Source organism: Labrus mixtus, chromosome 12 (genome assembly GCF_963584025.1).
Source record: "Labrus mixtus chromosome 12, fLabMix1.1, whole genome shotgun sequence".
NCBI lineage: Eukaryota > Metazoa > Chordata > Actinopteri > Labriformes > Labridae > Labrus > Labrus mixtus.
Window position 1 is genome coordinate 6,262,982 of NC_083623.1, and position 16,189 is coordinate 6,279,170.

At 40.7% G+C, this 16,189-nt stretch overlaps 2 protein-coding genes across 3 annotated transcripts; one reads left to right on the plus strand and one right to left on the minus strand.

Moving 5' to 3' along the window:
* The first annotated feature begins 209 nt into the window (after positions 1-209).
* pcmt (protein-L-isoaspartate (D-aspartate) O-methyltransferase) lies at positions 210-7,812 on the plus strand. Of its 2 annotated transcripts, none has more exons than XM_061051656.1 (8): positions 210-368; positions 3,188-3,292; positions 3,405-3,436; positions 4,257-4,361; positions 4,553-4,673; positions 5,421-5,506; positions 5,707-5,934; positions 7,137-7,812. In XM_061051656.1, exons 1-7 carry the CDS (start codon positions 314-316, stop codon positions 5,884-5,886), a joined length of 684 nt encoding a protein of 227 aa, XP_060907639.1. In that variant the 5' UTR covers positions 210-313; the 3' UTR covers positions 5,887-5,934; positions 7,137-7,812. The 2 variants fall into 2 exon arrangements, with proteins under 2 accessions (XP_060907639.1, XP_060907638.1); XM_061051655.1 differs by having other exon boundaries at positions 5,707-5,876.
* A 339-nt stretch (positions 7,813-8,151) lies between these two features.
* Positions 8,152-15,800, minus strand: lrp11 (low density lipoprotein receptor-related protein 11). Its single transcript, XM_061051653.1, has 9 exons — positions 14,993-15,800; positions 13,993-14,150; positions 12,136-12,277; positions 11,800-11,925; positions 11,499-11,702; positions 9,798-9,965; positions 9,641-9,697; positions 9,246-9,338; positions 8,152-9,043 (listed from the first exon to the last, which is right to left on the minus strand). Exons 1-9 carry the CDS (start codon positions 15,573-15,575, stop codon positions 8,889-8,891), a joined length of 1,686 nt encoding a protein of 561 aa, XP_060907636.1. The 5' UTR covers positions 15,576-15,800; the 3' UTR covers positions 8,152-8,888.
* Positions 15,801-16,189: the final 389 nt, after the last annotated feature.

Here is a 16,189-nt window from a genome sequence, read left to right on the forward strand (position 1 = left end):
CTTCTGTTACTGCGGCAAATCTGATAAGCCACTTACTAAGCAATGTGACTTCTTTCCAAATGCAAACGCAATTAACGTCAGCTGATGCTTTTACTTAAAAAAAAAAAAAAGGGTGTTATGCGGTTTTTTTTGTTGTTGTTTTTTTTTAATGTGAGGGCCGCCCTGCTGCAGTAAAAACGCGTTTCGGATGCCCGGTGACGTATCCGCCGCTCCGCCGTCTGCTCTGGAGGTTTTCAGCTTCCTCGGCAGAACAGTTGGCGCAGGCGCAGCACTGACAGCTGCCGTCTACTTACTCCGCAAAGTCTGCTTAATAATGGCGTGGAAATCCGGAGGAGCCAGCCACGCAGAGCTTGTCAACAACCTCCGCAGTGAGTACGGACGTGTAGACACAAAAAAGGCGACGGCAACCGACGGGTCGCCCGGTTAACGGGGGTTTTAAGTTTGCACTGGAGGGCTGGGGTTTGCACAGCACAGTTAGTTAGCTGGTTGCTAAGCTATGAGCTATGTTGTTGTTGACCTAGGGTTACCTCTCCACCCCCTTTTTCCCCCAAATGCACGTTTACGCCGATGCAGCAGATGTAGGCTTCATTCGCTGCAGAAAGTAATAAACACAAACGACCTTAATTGCACCATAGTTGTGTTGAGACTCAGGTAATATTTGCTGCTTTAGTTTTGCTTAGCCTATGTGCGTCATTTAGCATCGTTGCTAGGAGCCCTGCCCACATTTATTAATGGTAGTATCTCTAAACCGTTCTCGTTGCTGTTGCATGAATGACACTGACAGCTGTGAGTGTGAGGCTGGTTTCTACTGTGCATTTGGTAATGGGGTGATTGAAGTGGCAGTGTGTTGTGCATACTGGGGGTAAATCAAAGAAAGGGCAATGACTCAGTGTACCTACACGGCTGTTATCAGGTGCACAGTCCACAGTGATCAATGCCTCAGGTTCAATCAGATGGTAGTGCATTTCAAGGTTAACATGCAAACATAGGCCATAGGAGCTGTGATTTGACATGCAATGTTTCAAGACTTCTCAAATGTTATGATACCTGCAGACTAGAGTGCAATATAAAGTATCTACCAGGGTTATTTTTATTCTGTGCAATGTCACTGCAAACTGATAGTTAAGCTGCAAGCTTTTGTCAAAAGCTGTGTGTGTCCAGACATGCACAATTTGTATTACTCAAAAGCACAAATTGCATATTAATCTCCTCTCTTGGCTGGGATGTGGATAGAATAAAATAGAATTACTTTATTGATCCCAAACTGGGAAATTGTGGCGTTACAGCAGCAGGTTATCCAAACACACAATATGAGTAAAAAAAACACAATGTTAGCAAATAAACACAATATAATATTAAATACAAAGTAAATAAGCACTAAAAGATATCAAAAATAAGAATGTGAATATATTCAACCAGGATTTAACTAAGCATTACTAGTCTTAAATAGGAAGATTAAATATGGAAGATTAAATGTTAAATTAAATTTATTATCAAAGAGTTTTTTGCAATTATGTTTAGTGAAATTAAATTCCTGTTCCGATGTTTGCAAAGCTCTGAAGTGCAGGAGGATAAAACGCCGAACATCTACAAAAAAGATTTTCCAGTTTTTCATCAAAAGGCTTTTTGATCTCATTCAGAGCTGTGCCAGTTGTGCAAATGCATTATTTATTAACACCAGTAAACAGATGATTGGGTTACTATAAATGTCAAATGTTCTTTTTCTCTTTGATAATGGTCATTCATTTAATTTTCTTTGATAATGGTCCATTTAGTCACACAGAAAGCTTTAAATGTGACCCCTCAGTCTGCTTAAGCTGGATTTAAGCAGGTCACACTCAGGATGCATGCTAATTCATGGCTTTTTTGTATAGTTTGTGTCCTCATGATGAGTTCCCAGGACTGTTCAGCACTGAATAGCTCAACACATTTTTAAAACCTGAGTTTTTTTAAATTCAATAATCATATATGGGTTGTAGAAAAACTAAATGTGCCTCTAAAATGAATATTAAAGTCTGTAGACCAAACTAAGTTTGTTTGCTTATCCTGGAGCGTGCAGAGACAATTTTGGGGAAAATTTAGGATTGGAAAAAAAGAGGGCTTAAAACCAGCCTGTATTTCCATTTGAGAAATCAGTAGTAGGTGTCCATCTGGCATCCTGCATGGGTTATTTGTAATGTATCCTAAAGCAGCACATAGCTCTGAGGGTGAGCGCAGTCGGTAAGGAGAGCAGCGCCGGCTGTCGTTGGCTCTTCCTGCCCTTTGGCACGAGCTGCTACAGGAACCTGTTGTCAGGGATTATTTTGAAGGCACTAATATGTGGACAGCCTTTTCAGTGTCATCCTCTACATGCCTATAAACATTGTCAGTTTTGCCCTCCGGACATGTGTCTATGTCAGTAAAACACACATAGCACCTCTTGTCTGTGTTCTCCTCATTTCATCATGTGTGTCTGATTTTCAGACTGAAGATTTGAAACTTTCATCCTGCAGTTGTTTTTTAACATTTTCAGTCTTCTTGTCACAATCATTTCCACAAGCTCCCTGCAAAAACAATATTATTGTTGTATTTATAAAGTCATTTAACCCCGGATAATTAATATCCACTATAATTACATGCTGACATTTTCTAGAAACATATTCAAATGTTAGGAACAGACTCTAGAATACTCGTTCTTAGTTCATCAGTGGATTGAATACATAAGAATGATCTTTCTTTCTTTCTAATGCCTACGCTTTTGCATGTATTATAGGCAATAAGACACAAGAAATAAGAACGGTTGAAGCAATACAAAGCTAATTTGTTCAAATGAAATGTACTGTATCACATGGACAAATATCACAAACAAATTACATTTGTGGCAATAAGGAAGTCAGGCTCTTTGATTTGGAAAATTGCCCACAATGTTGTAAAACACTCATATTTCTAAAGGGATTGAGAACAGCTCAGGTTGCTTACAAACTGTCAAGGTGAATGTTGTCAAGTCATGCAGCACAGCGTCTGTATTTTTGGCTGAGCAATGCATAAAACCCTCATTTAACTCTGTCCTTGTTCCTTTTTTTCCTCTTCTCTTTTATATATCCCTTTATGCATTTGCTGAAGCATTACGTAACACAGAGCTGCTCAGTGTTTGTAGTTGGTCATGTTTTCATAATATGCGGTGACACAGACTCTTTTACCTCCTCAGAAAATGGCATTATTAAGTCCGACAAGGTCTACGAAGTCATGCTGGCCACAGACCGAGCTCACTTCTCGAGGTGTAATCCCTACATGGACTCTCCTCAGTCAATAGGTAACGTCTGCTCGTGTTTTTACTCCTGCATCACTGCACAGTCTGAAACACAGTCCGTTACCAGAGGGGGGGGGAATAACCAAATATGTGCTTCTTTCTTTTTATCCAAAAGGATACCAAGCTACCATCAGCGCCCCACACATGGTAGGACTCTCTCACACTCTCAGACTTTTCTGTCCCTTGGAAATCATGTTTTTAAAGCTGGTCCTTACTCAGCCGTGTAACAGATATCAAAGAGAAGCAGTCACAAGACACAGTCCTTTGATATTATCTCATAAAGTGCATCATGAATCTAATCAAGGCTGTATCTTATTATACTTTGTGATATCAGCAAACTTTGATCCATGCCAAATAATTTACAAGATATAATTTCTGATTACTTTGTAAATCCAAATCAGATCTCATCCAGTGTTGTATGGGATCACAACTGCAGCTAACTTAAATCTTAATTATTTCAAGAAACTGAAAATTCCCCTGTCATGCTTACAGACACAGAAAGAGACACATAGTGAAGGTGGTTAGCTAGTAAGTAAGGGGAGTATCAAACCACTGATGGGGATCAAAACTGGTTCAGTACAAACCATACAGTGCAATTTCTTTTATTAAAATGATCATATATTTTATAATAAAGACGTCTGAAATAGTCGAGTTATAAAGCTTTTCAATCAAATTTTCTTTGTTTTTGTAAATTTGATATAAATATTACTGATTGTCTTGGATGGACCTTTGATGTTATCTCATAAAATGCATCATGAATCTAATCAAGGCTGTATCTGTATCTGTATCTGTATCTGTATACTTTGTGATATCAGCAAACTTTGATCCATGCCAAATAATTGTTTTGATATCATTTCTGATTGAAACCAGGGATTTACCTTCTACGTCGCAGTCAGTGTTAAACGCGGTATTCATGCACACAGATGAGTTATAATGCAGTTTCCTTGTCGATGTCCGCTCCACGCAGCACGCCTACGCCCTGGAGCTTCTACACGACCAGCTGTACGACGGAGCCAAAGCTCTGGACGTCGGCTCGGGCAGTGGAATCCTGTCCGTTTGCTTCGCACGAATGGTGAGCCACTCATGACGGGTAAACACATCCGATTTCTCTCTGGTGGCATTCTGATCCATTAGATTGATTTGATAGATTTGTTCCTCAATCCAATCGGCGCAAAATGACATTGATAAGGTTTGCAATGTTGTGATATTTGTGTCTGAACTGAGCGTTGATCCTCCTCCTTCTCCTCCCTCTGTGTCTTACAGGTAGGACCTAAAGGGAAAGTTATAGGCATTGATCACATCAAAGAGCTGGTAGATGATTCTGTAACCAACGTAAAGAAAGATGACCCCAGTTTGATAACATCGGGCAGAGTCAAGCTAATAGGTAAGATGTCATTCATCATCTTATAAATACAATACTTTTGAATTATATTGAATAGGAGACATTTTCAGTTGACCCCTTACTTTGAAAACATGACAGTGTGAAGCTCAGACTTTTGGGTTTATATTTAGCAGAGAACCAAACATACCCAGTGGACTGGGTAATGCGCCGCTAAATAATTGAGAAGCAAGTCCCTACTTTCAACCTTCTCTGCAGGAGGTTACTAAAGTTTACGCCACATAGTGATTAATAAAAAGACAGTCAACAAACGTTCTGTTTTTGTTTAGTTATATCTTATTTAAAAAGTGGCAAGTACACCGTTTAGACAGATTGTTAGAGTGGGTGGGAAAGCAAAGCGGTTTCTATCAGGTCCAGTATTTCTCTCTCGTGATCTCTCATGTCGGCCAACAGAAAATACATTCCAGCCGACTACTTCAGGAACTAATCGGGTAAAAAATTCCAAGCTTTTGCCAGATACTGTTGAACAAGTTATGCTTTATATAACGTCTGTTCGGTTTAGGTTCATCTGTAATTAAACAAGGCAGTAACTAATAAAGATGTAAACAATATAACATAAAAGCTGTTTTCACATATGGACTCCTGAAAATATCTATAATGTTTGTGAATACGGGGCCCAGGAGTTTTTCAGGAGATTTCTGCAAGTGTGAAAGCCCTATAAATGACTTTTAAAAAGTCCTGCTACTGCCTATTACAATACTGACAAGAAGTGTGTGTGTGTGTGTGTTTCAGTGGGAGATGGGCGAATGGGCATCCCTGAGGAAGCACCCTATGATGCCATCCACGTTGGTGCAGCAGCACCCACTGTCCCACAAGCTGTGAGTCTTAAAACACTTTCAGAGCTGATGATTGAAGTCACATTGAGCCCATTCACTTACAAATAGGAGTGAATACCAAGGCTTTAAAAAAAAAAGTAACAATTTAATACAAGTTAATGTCTTTTTATAACCGTCCTGCTGAATACTCGTTCTTTGTGTCACCATGACTCACTACATTTTGTACCCTCTCGCTCCCCCAGTTGCTGGACCAGTTGAAGCCTGGCGGCCGGCTCATTCTGCCCGTCGGCCCGGCAGGGGGGAACCAAATGCTCGAGCAGTACGACAAGATGGAGGACGGCAGCACCAAAATGAAGCCCTTGATGGGGGTGATTTATGTGCCTTTAACAGACAGAGACAAGCAGTGGTCCAGGTGGAAGTGACTTCCTTCTCCCCCTTCCTCCCCCTCTCTCCTTCTCACAGTGGCAAAGGTGAAATGGTTTTTGGCTTGGAGCAGGCAATGGATCACAAGAGGCTGCATTTTGCTGCTTGTTGACTTTAGTTGCTTCTTCCATACCATACCAAAAAGCTGCACGTTTCCTTTACCTTTTTTTGTTTTTAACTCCGTAATTCTAATTTGGTTCAATTAAACCTGCCTGACTAATTAAATTTGTGTTCATCGTTGAACCTAAAAAACAAAAAGAGGCAGAAATAGAGCATGACTGCTTTGTCAGTTTGGATTCTCATAATATATTAAAACCCTACAGAAGCCCTGCAAGGCAAGTGAGGAAAACAGTAATCTGGTGATACATTTAATGGCTTCATTACAAGCAGAAAAATATAATTATTTTAGAAAGTACGCTCAATATATTAGAGCACAATGAATTTCATGCATTTATTTATTTCTGATCCCTGCATGCAAAGAGCTGCAATATTATATTGTTTGACAGCAGTGGACATCCTGACATTCCAGTTAGATACATCATCACAAACGTCCCCTGAAGTCGAAACTTCAACTCGGAAATTTCAGCGGAACTTCAGTAGCCTGAGCTAAAATCCAACATGGCTGCTACGTGCATTAACAGTAAAGATAATCTGTACATTTTAGTGTTTATTTGCAAGTTAGTCCTGTTTTGTGTAATTATTTTCATCACACTGATAGTATCGTGCAATTTCTATCTGTGGACGTCAAACATGTTACTTGTGCGTGCAAACTATCACATAGTGTGTTGTTATCATCAGGTATTAAACAAAGGAGGGCGTTCATGTTGCTTTTCTGTTCCCACCTCGTTACTGGAATGCAGTCAATTCCCAGCTCCGACATGCTATTTTCCTAGGTTAATGGAACGCACCATTAGTCCTCCACTGAGAAGTCGTAGGCAGGGAATAGGTCATAGTGAATGAGTTTGATTTGCACAGCCATTGTTTCCCACTTACCACTCAGAGCTTCTGTACAAACCTGCAGTATTCTGATTGGTCACCTAATCTGTGAGACGTAGAAAAAAAAAACCCAACACCTGTTTGCATTTGACTGTGAGAATGCATCTCTTTGCATACATTTTGCACGTTATTCTTTAACTCTCTTTAACATTTTGTTTGCATGACAGAAAGATGGATTCTGTTCTTTTTTTTTTTTTTTTTTTTTTTTTTTTTTTGAATCTCTCCTGACGTTTCGCCTCTTGTTTCCTCACAGGGATGAACTCTGAAGAGGAAGACAGTGCATAATCCACCTTTAAGTTTGAACCTGGAAAAACTGGGATGGGGTCAGACAGCCCATGGCATTCAAACGAAACATGCTCTTTATGATTTGATTCTAACGACGGACTAGAGTATCACATTGATGACGGCCCAGAGGGGCTGGGGAGAAAGACTGCTTGAAGCTCAGCACAGAAATATTTTTGTTTTTGTTTTTCTTTCCAGGCCTGCATCTTTTTGGTCTTGTTTTATTTTCAACTGCTGGATTGAAATTACCCACAAGCACTACGCGGGCTGATCTAACCCACAAACCCTGTTTGATGTGCAGCACTCGCATCATTCTACACATAGAGTAAGAGGTGGATCATACTGAACATACTCCAAAGAGAGCACCGACACACATATGCACATAAACAGAGCTGTGCTTTTCACCTGGTGATGTGTTGCTTTCTGCAGCTGATTGGTTTTCCATTAACAATTTTGCGCAGGCTCTTCTGGTGACTGATGCCCAATGAGATCGTCACTGCTTTGCCAAAATAAACTCCAACAGAACAAAGCAAAACGAATGTCTGTTTTCTTGCAGTAGAAAAAAAGAAGCACATTTTATTTTGGGTGATGGACGATATTTGGCTTTCAGTTTCTGGAACTCGAAAATAAAGAGATGCTTATGTTTTTGTCTGCTTTTTGTTGTTGAATCTAGTGTTCAATAAATATTTTTTTTTTACAATGAAGTCTCACAGGCAGGCATTCAACAAGTCAATTTGCCATATTCAATTAATTCTGTGGTAGAATATTAAATCTTTAATACATTTAAATTTGTTTTTGTCTAAAAATATGAAAATTAAACCAAATCTCAAACTACAAGTGTAAGAATTGAAGTGAGTCTATAATTCTGGGGGGTAAACTCCGAAAATTCTCACATTCCTAAAACCCCCAGAAGTGAAAAACCTCACCTTAGTCAATAAAAATGTGATTATTGAAAACTGCTGTCTCAACAGACCACGAGGGCTTAATGATATATAATAAACTTTAATATGTCACATAAAAGACAGCACTCTGATGGAATACACGTGTGCAATATAATACAACTCTACATAAGTTTGCTTTTTTAAAGAAACGCAACAAAATGTAGACATTAATATCATTTGTTATGGCTTTAAAGTACTGCAAAAAAAACCTTTAAGTTGCACTACAGGAAGTACTCAGATTGTGTTTAATAATATATTTATCTTGGGTGAACTGTACAGTACAAATATGTCACATTAGTGCCACCCAGTGGCAAAAATGCAACATTTTTGTGCCGCCTTAGTCAAAAAAATAAATGTTGATTTAGAATAAAATAACATCAAAGTAACCCGTTTGAAGTACAGGAGACAGAAGGGACTCTTAACTGCATCCAAGAAGTTAATAAGGGAGTTTGACAGCTGTCCATAAGTCTTATGACTTTTACATCATAGATTTACAATCAGATTTTGTTAAGACAACAGTATGAATATGATTTGAATCTGAATATGTGTCATTGGCTTTGAAGGCAGCGTCTATCAGCAGCAAAGGGGGTTCCATGTTAGGATGTTCAGAATTGTTCATGACAGCAGAGCGTTGTGATATTTCCAAAGTGAGGACAAATAAGAGAAACAGGCGGCGAGAAATTCAGAGTGCAAATTCAAAAGCTCCTGTCTCAGTCTCTGGTGACATGATCCGTGTTCCTCTTGTATTTGCTGCCTGCTGTATGTACCAGCAGCCCGCTTGGCTACAGGTACATGCCGTTGATGAGGTAATCTGACTCCTCTGTGGTCAACGGTCGGGCTTTCTTAAGCTTGTGACGAACAAGTCTGAGACGACAGCCAATCATGAGAAGGAGGAGAGCGGTGATGATTATGCCGAGAGCCAGAGGAAGGATTGCACCTTTAGGAGGGGAAAGGGACACAAGAGGTAAACAGAAGAGCTAAGACCAGGCAGCCAGTGTTGAAAAACTCTCGATCCCAGAGTGTCCACTTGAGGCTGACTACAAAATCCAAGGTATCCCAACTAAAGCCCATGTTGAAATGCCCGGTTAAAAAAGTAGCAGTACGATGATAGTCACCAGACATTTCATGTCCACTCTTACCCGACTCTGGTCCTGGATGCCCTCCCATTACTGGGAATGGTTTGGAGATGGGGGCGTCAGTCTCTGGTTGCTTCTGTGAGACTTTAGGGGCAGCTTGAAAAAAATAATACAAACAAACAAAATAAATATGAAATACTCAACAGTAACGTCTTTTTACAGGTATGCCAATCAGGTTTTTTAAAGTTATTTTTGGGCCTTTTTGCCTTTTTTTTTTGGATATTCCTGACGTTAGGCAGGAAATGAGTGAGGGATGACATGCAGCAAAGGGCGAGGGTTGAATTCCATCCCACGGCTGCTCAGATGAGGACTATAGCCTCTCAACATGGTGCGCTTGATATAACCGCCAGGCTATCAGCACCCCACCTATCATGTTTTACTGAAATGTACTCCATTACCTATGTCAGTCTGTTTGGTGATGGGAGGAGCCACAGTCGCTGGTTTGAAAGCTGGACCTGAAAGATGAATCCATGAAAAGTGCAAATTAAAAGTAGTTTGGTGTGATGATGATGTCACGATTACTAAACAAGGAATGGACAAAAAGGAGATGCTCACTCTTCTGTATACATTCACTGACACAGTCAGACTCCTGGAGGAAGTTGTTATGGTTGCCCTGGCAGCCGCCGTACAGGAAGTGTTTGCATTCTCCTGCAATTCGGTCGTAGTACCAGCGAGGGAAGTTTCCTGTGCAGGGTCCAACGACTGGAGCTGCAGCACACGGATCTACAGAGAGAGAGAGAGAGAGTTGTCTACAATCAGCTTCTTGTTTAACTCAGGAAAAAGAAGGATACTGGGTGGTCACCATGACAGCGTGGTAGACTGCAGGTGAACACCAGGTGTTCTTGAAGATTAAAAAATTACTATTGAGGGAAGGAAGTCACAGAACTGTCTTATATACAGAACCTGAAGAAGAGCCTGTGTGGTAGAAATTGGTGGGCGTATTTCCTGATTGTATTTTTTTTACGACATATGCCTTGATTTATTAAAAGTGTCCTCGTCTCGATTGTCTGAAGGTAGCCTCGTGGCTTCCTTCCCTCAGCTTCTTGTCACTTAAAAAAATAAGACTTTTAAAGTCGATCATAAAGATTCTTAATGAAAAATAGTTTACTGTTAAAAAAAAGAAAAAAAAAGGCTAAAATGTATTCATCATTTTAAACAGCAGAGATTGATTCACCTGCAGATTTTGATTAAAGGACAATTAGTTTTTTTGTCTATTCACCATCAAAAGTAAAAAACATCACATTTATTACAGTTTCCTGACACTTAAGGTAAAGTCTTAATATTGGAAAATAGTCCAAACCATACATTTTTTTTTTTTTTAGTTTACTTCATTTTTAGAGTTTTTAATGTCTGCGGAGTTCAAAACAAAGCTTACAGAGAGAGAATATTGGATTTTCATATTACAAGAGGCCAGAATCACGACTCCAAACTAATGTTCAAGTCCAAGCTCTGTTTAATGTCTGCTGGACACAGCAATAGGCGACTAACACCTTTACCATTATGCAATATTCTGTTTAATCCTTTTACAAGGGGCCAAGATATTCACTCATTGTAGATTACAGAGGAAACACTTGATTGATCCTGAAAGTGAATGCTCAGTCAGAAGAGAGAAGAGAAGGTCAGAGTAGGTGTCATTAATCCGCTATTCTCTCTCTCTCTCTCTTTCCTAAACTAAAAGTATTATCTGAGCCTTCCGAGCATTTAGACATGGACCTCAGCATTGGTGACATGAAGAAAAGACTCCTGAGAATGCTCCTCACCCGTGTAATACCTGTGGTAAAACACTGATGGGGGGGGGGGGAGAAGCTCTTTTGGTCGCTCTCAGCCTGATTCAGGGATCAGATGGCAGAGGGGACAGAGGCGCTTTGTTCCAGCAGGCACAGAGCTGCTTTCCCAGGGACTGCAGAGTGGCCCTGTGGCTCTGGCAGCATTCTCAGCTCAGTATGCTGTGACTCAATGGCTGCCTACAAGGGCTCCATCTGCTTCTATGGCCAGAATCACACTAAAAACCCTCTCTGCCTCTTTACAAAGAGAGATACTGCACTAATGACACCGTGATGGAGGATCATATTGTTAAGCAAACATTTGAACAGGTAGAGCTAAAGTAGAATAAATGCTTTTAGATTTCCATCAAACTGTGTATTCTGAAAAATCTCTCTATTTTTTGTATCACCCCGCTGCAGCTATGAAAGCTACTCCGAGTTCAAACAGATGATGTAACAGATTGTGCAAACGCTGCTTCAAACACATCCTTACCTTGACTGGCTGCAGCCTCTGGTTGACTGGGACTCTGTGGAGGAGTGGACTTGCTCCTGTCCTGAGGGGGTACAATGCTCTCTACGGTCTTTCTGGATCCAGTCTGGATCATGGAGAGGTCCTCAGACTCCTCCGTCTGCGCTACAGGTCGACGAGGGTTCGGCGGATCAGCAGTGTGGGTGACTGTCTTCCTGCTGCTGTCGACTAAAGAAATCAAAGAAAGTAGATGAACCATGTGATATTTGTGTGATCACAACACAAGAGAGATAATAACAGGCTATGGGTATGAAGTGTCTCTCACAGTTTGGGCAGAAGTCTTCATCGGAGCGGTCTGGACAGTGTTGCTTCCCATCACAGGCGAAGGTGATGTCGATACAGCAGCCATCATCACACTTGAACTGATAGTTTGAACAGTGACCCGTACAGACTGTGTGCACACAAACGTAAACATCACGAGACAGTTACCACAAAAAACACAGCTTTAAACATGTGAAAATAAGGAAAAGATCACGTTAATCAAAGACTAGACTAACAAGCTTTAAACAAAAAAATTAACATTTGAGGAGAAACCATTATATCACAAAGGAGGTTAAAACAAATTTATATTAAAGATGTGTGTATTTTGTGAATCCATCACCTTCTGCTTGGTGTTTCGGTGCCAGCACGGTGACAGATACGTTGTCGGAGCTCTTCTGCCCCGCTGTGTCAGTGATCGTCATCTGGAAGGTGTAGACGCCCTCCTGCAGACCGCTGACCTTCAGCAGGCCCGGATGAGTCGCCTACAAACATATACAAACAGAAAGTCAACAGATTGATTACTTGATTTTCATTCATTCCATGAGCAAAAATTGAGACGTCCAAACTTGTTCTCTCTTGAACAAATATGTGCAAAAAAGAATCTAATACTGGCTAGTTTTGTTATTTTTTTTACTTGAGAATATACAACACAGCTTTAGTCAGATCATCTAAATCAAAGATCAATCCTTATATTATTAAACCTACCAGCCCCTACTCGCATGCAATCATGAAGATAACCTTTTTTCTGCTGAACTATCGGAAAAAATATATATTAATTTGGTTGCAAAGAATTCACAAATTACATTAAAGGGATAGCATTGCGTCATAAAAAAAGGTGAAATGCACTAAAATATATAAACCTCCAAATTTAACTTTAACAGAATGATCAGTTAAAGTTAATATGACTGTGACTTAGAATTATTTCATTTTTTCCCCTTTTATTCTCATATTTCTGTTAGTTTATAATGAATAATGTTTGATTTATTTTGCCTCACCTGGTTTGTGTCGTTGTTTTGCCTCGTTAGTAATTGTCAAAGCACTCTTTGTAAACTCCGTTTCACAACAGGATAAACAGTTCGGCAAAATCTTCATATTTTATTCCGACAGATCCTGAAATCAATCATCAAAGCGGCACATCTTTTGTGTACTGACAGTAATCGAGAGCCTACGCCTAGCGGTTATTTCTTGGTGTATAAAAAAGGTAAAAGAGTCGTTTAACAGACATAAACGGTGTGAAGAGAACTTTTGAATAAAGGACATGTTGAAAAGATTTTTTCACATGTTGTCACTGAAGGTGTTGACAGAAGGCTGGCTCAGTATTGCTGCTGGCCCTGTGGCAGATTTGAATGCATGCTTTTTTAATTAAATTCTATCTTTGTCGTACATAAAAGTATAACAGAGCTGTGGCCTTAAGCCGCCCTGTAGACCTGACTCAAACATGTAATTTGATGCTGGCGTTCGAGAGAACCATTAGTGACTATTCATACTGAGAATTCAAATGGAACCATCTGACCCGTGAAAGGAGAGAACAAAAGAGCTCTCCCTGTCTATTCTCTTTATTCAGTCTGCGTTTCCTCCACTGTGTGCTACCAGGCTTCCAGTCTCAGATGTACCCAGTTCACTACGAGATGTCCTGGCTGTGAGCCTTCACTCAATAGTCTACATGCAGTAGACTATTGAGTCTACCGAAGGCCATAACTCTGTACAACAGCTCACCTCTTGCGAGCAGAGAACTGTCATCATGATAATATCTGTCTCTCCATACTGTAATGTTAAATCTACAAATTATCCCTGCACTCATGTTCACTTCATTTGTCTGTCTACTCGCCGTTATATTGAATAGTTTCTGCTGATAACATGTCTACACTCATGCACTTTATCTTATGTATCACTGATTGCACATCTCCCTATGTCAATACTGTCCATTTACAACTCTGTTTTTGCACATTTACATTTAATCTTTCATATTTAAGACTAGTAATGCTAAGTTAAATCCTGGTTGTATATATTCACATTCTTAGTTTTGATATTTTTAGTGCTTATTTACTTTGTATTTAATATCATATTGTGTTTAGATTTGCTAACATTGTGTTTTTTACTCATATTGTGTGTTTGGATAACCTGCTGCTGTAACGCCACAATTTCCCAGTTTGGGATCAATAAAGTAATTCTATTCTATTCTATTCTAAACACTGACTTTCATATTGATGGCTGTTTCACCCCTGACGAGGGTCCATTCATAGTGGCTGATCCTGTGGTCGTCCACGCTGTCCCGTCCATCTAGCACGGCCCAGTCTGTGGGCAGCTGGATCACCACATCCTGTCCAGCATCACTGCGAGGAGGCTCATCCACTTCTGCAGAAACACAACCAGCATAAACATCTTGATACAGAGGATGTGAACTACAATCTACTTTTACAACGCCTCTGCACATTTATTCTTGCTTTATTCTACTGCAGGATTAGATTTAAAATACCGTCTCTGTCGTGGTGGAAATGAAGTACTAATAGGTCACTTAAAAACAAACAGAGGAGATAATCATAACAACACCTGCTGCTGGTCTCAGAGTCCTGAGTCTGAATTTGCACGGCTTAAACTCTAAAAAAAGTGAATGATTAACCTTTCCTCCCAGCTTTATCGCCCTGCAGTATGCAGCGGTTGCTATAGATGTTACCGTGAACATGCTGTGAGAGAAAGTGGTTGTTAATTTGATTATCTGTTTTCAGAAACTGCACCCTTTTTTTTACTGAAGAGATTAGTGAGAGAATACAGCTCGGGTGTGGAAACACTGATTCCTTTTGTCAGAATAACAGATCCTCTGTATCCTCCTAAGGCGATGGTGGACCATTATTGAAATCTTAAGGAAAAATAAAGGAGATATACATTTTGTGGTCTCATGTAATAGGCGACCTAATGACTCCTTATGTTGTGTTCAATAAATAAAATATGAGTTAACTATGCTTCAGTCTGTCAAATATCATAAAATCAGTAAATTAGTTTTACACCAGCCTATATAGCAATCATTTTTGTTGACTGCATTAGAAGAATCAACATTTATCTTTATTTTCCTTTTGTTTACTTGATCAGGAACCTGCAGGTTTTTCAAGATGTCAACAAAAAGCTACCAATGCATGTACATGATCAATACATGTTATTTTATTCAGATGGTGGTGTGTGCCACTGCCAGCCTCTCCCACCTTGTGTACCATCCTCATCCGGGTGTCCCCCCTCCCCGGGGCTCCTGGATGAGCCGCCGGATGAAACAGGGAGTTGTCCCAGCGTCGTGTTGGCAGTCCGGCTGTACGTGGAGAAGCCTTGCTGCGGAGCGAAGGAGCAGACATGTTTGTTCCTGTAGGTGCAGTTAAACAGGTAGCAGCTGAGACTGTCCCCGGGCTGGCTCTGGTCCTCCTGGACCACGGCCACGGTGCAGTGCGGCTGGGAGCAGCAGGCGTGCAGGCAGTCCTTCCAGGTGTACACCCTGTCCGGGGCCAGCAGGAAGGTGGCCCCCTGCTCGATGGAGGCCCTGGTCTTGATGATGCGATCCCCTTCGGCGTTAAAGTCGCCCACACAGGAGTCGCTCACCTCGGCGCCCCCCCTGCTGTGCGCCTGGTCCTGCTGCAGCTGCTGGCGGAACTGCTCCAGGAGCTCCTCCACCCCGGATATTTTGGATTTCAGGTCCGATATGGGCAAAGACCGAGTGGCGTGGATGCGTTGAACTGCGCCCAGAAGAACAACAACACAAGCGAGCAGCAACAGCCGGGGATGCTGAGGAAGAGCCATGTTGTTCACGCAGTTAAACAGCGTCTCCCTCTGCCTCCGGCTGTTCTCCGACACATGAGGGCTCCACGCATCAAGTAATATCGCTCCTACATTAAATAAATATCATTGATAATCTATATTAAACACGATATGTTTCATTTAAACCGTCTCTAATTCAGGAGCGAAGAGTCTGTAACGCTCCTCTGACGATGCTCCAAATCTGTGTTGTCATGGTGAGGGGGAGGCGGCTGCTCAGCAGGAATCACTGACGTCACAGGGATGAACAAATATGGCGAGCCAGAAAGCACCTGTAGCAGTCAGTCGTTTCTCTCTCCATCTGTCTTGCATACGGGTGTTTACAAAATTGAGTGTATTTTTTTTTAAATAGGCTACTTGTCTTGCCGAATTTATTTTTATGTTAGGCCTACTTTGAACTTTTACTAGAATTAAGAAGGAAATGTAGCCTATACCCTCATTTGATGAATTGCACATTCAGATTATTCATTAAAAATATCAGCAGCAGTTACTGTAACATAGCCTATATTAAGATACTCTGCAATAGGCCTACATAAAGTAAAAAAACATTTAATGTCCTTTTACCAACTGGGTCAGGGAAATCTGCTTTTTGCAGGGAT

Coding starts and splice junctions, on each gene's coding strand:
- lrp11 (XM_061051653.1), bottom strand. CDS start 15,575: ATGGCTCTTCCTCAGCATCCCCGGCTGTTGCTGCTCGCTTGTGTTGTT. Junction 9,698..9,797: donor CAGTGAATGTATACAGAAGA/GTGAGCATCTCC, acceptor TTCATCTTTCAG/GTCCAGCTTTCAAACCAGCG. Junction 9,339..9,640: donor CACCAAACAGACTGACATAG/GTAATGGAGTAC, acceptor ATTTTTTTCAAG/CTGCCCCTAAAGTCTCACAG.
- pcmt (XM_061051655.1), top strand. CDS start 314: ATGGCGTGGAAATCCGGAGGAGCCAGCCACGCAGAGCTTGTCAACAAC. Junction 3,293..3,404: donor GGACTCTCCTCAGTCAATAG/GTAACGTCTGCT, acceptor TTTATCCAAAAG/GATACCAAGCTACCATCAGC. Junction 4,362..4,552: donor CCGTTTGCTTCGCACGAATG/GTGAGCCACTCA, acceptor TGTGTCTTACAG/GTAGGACCTAAAGGGAAAGT.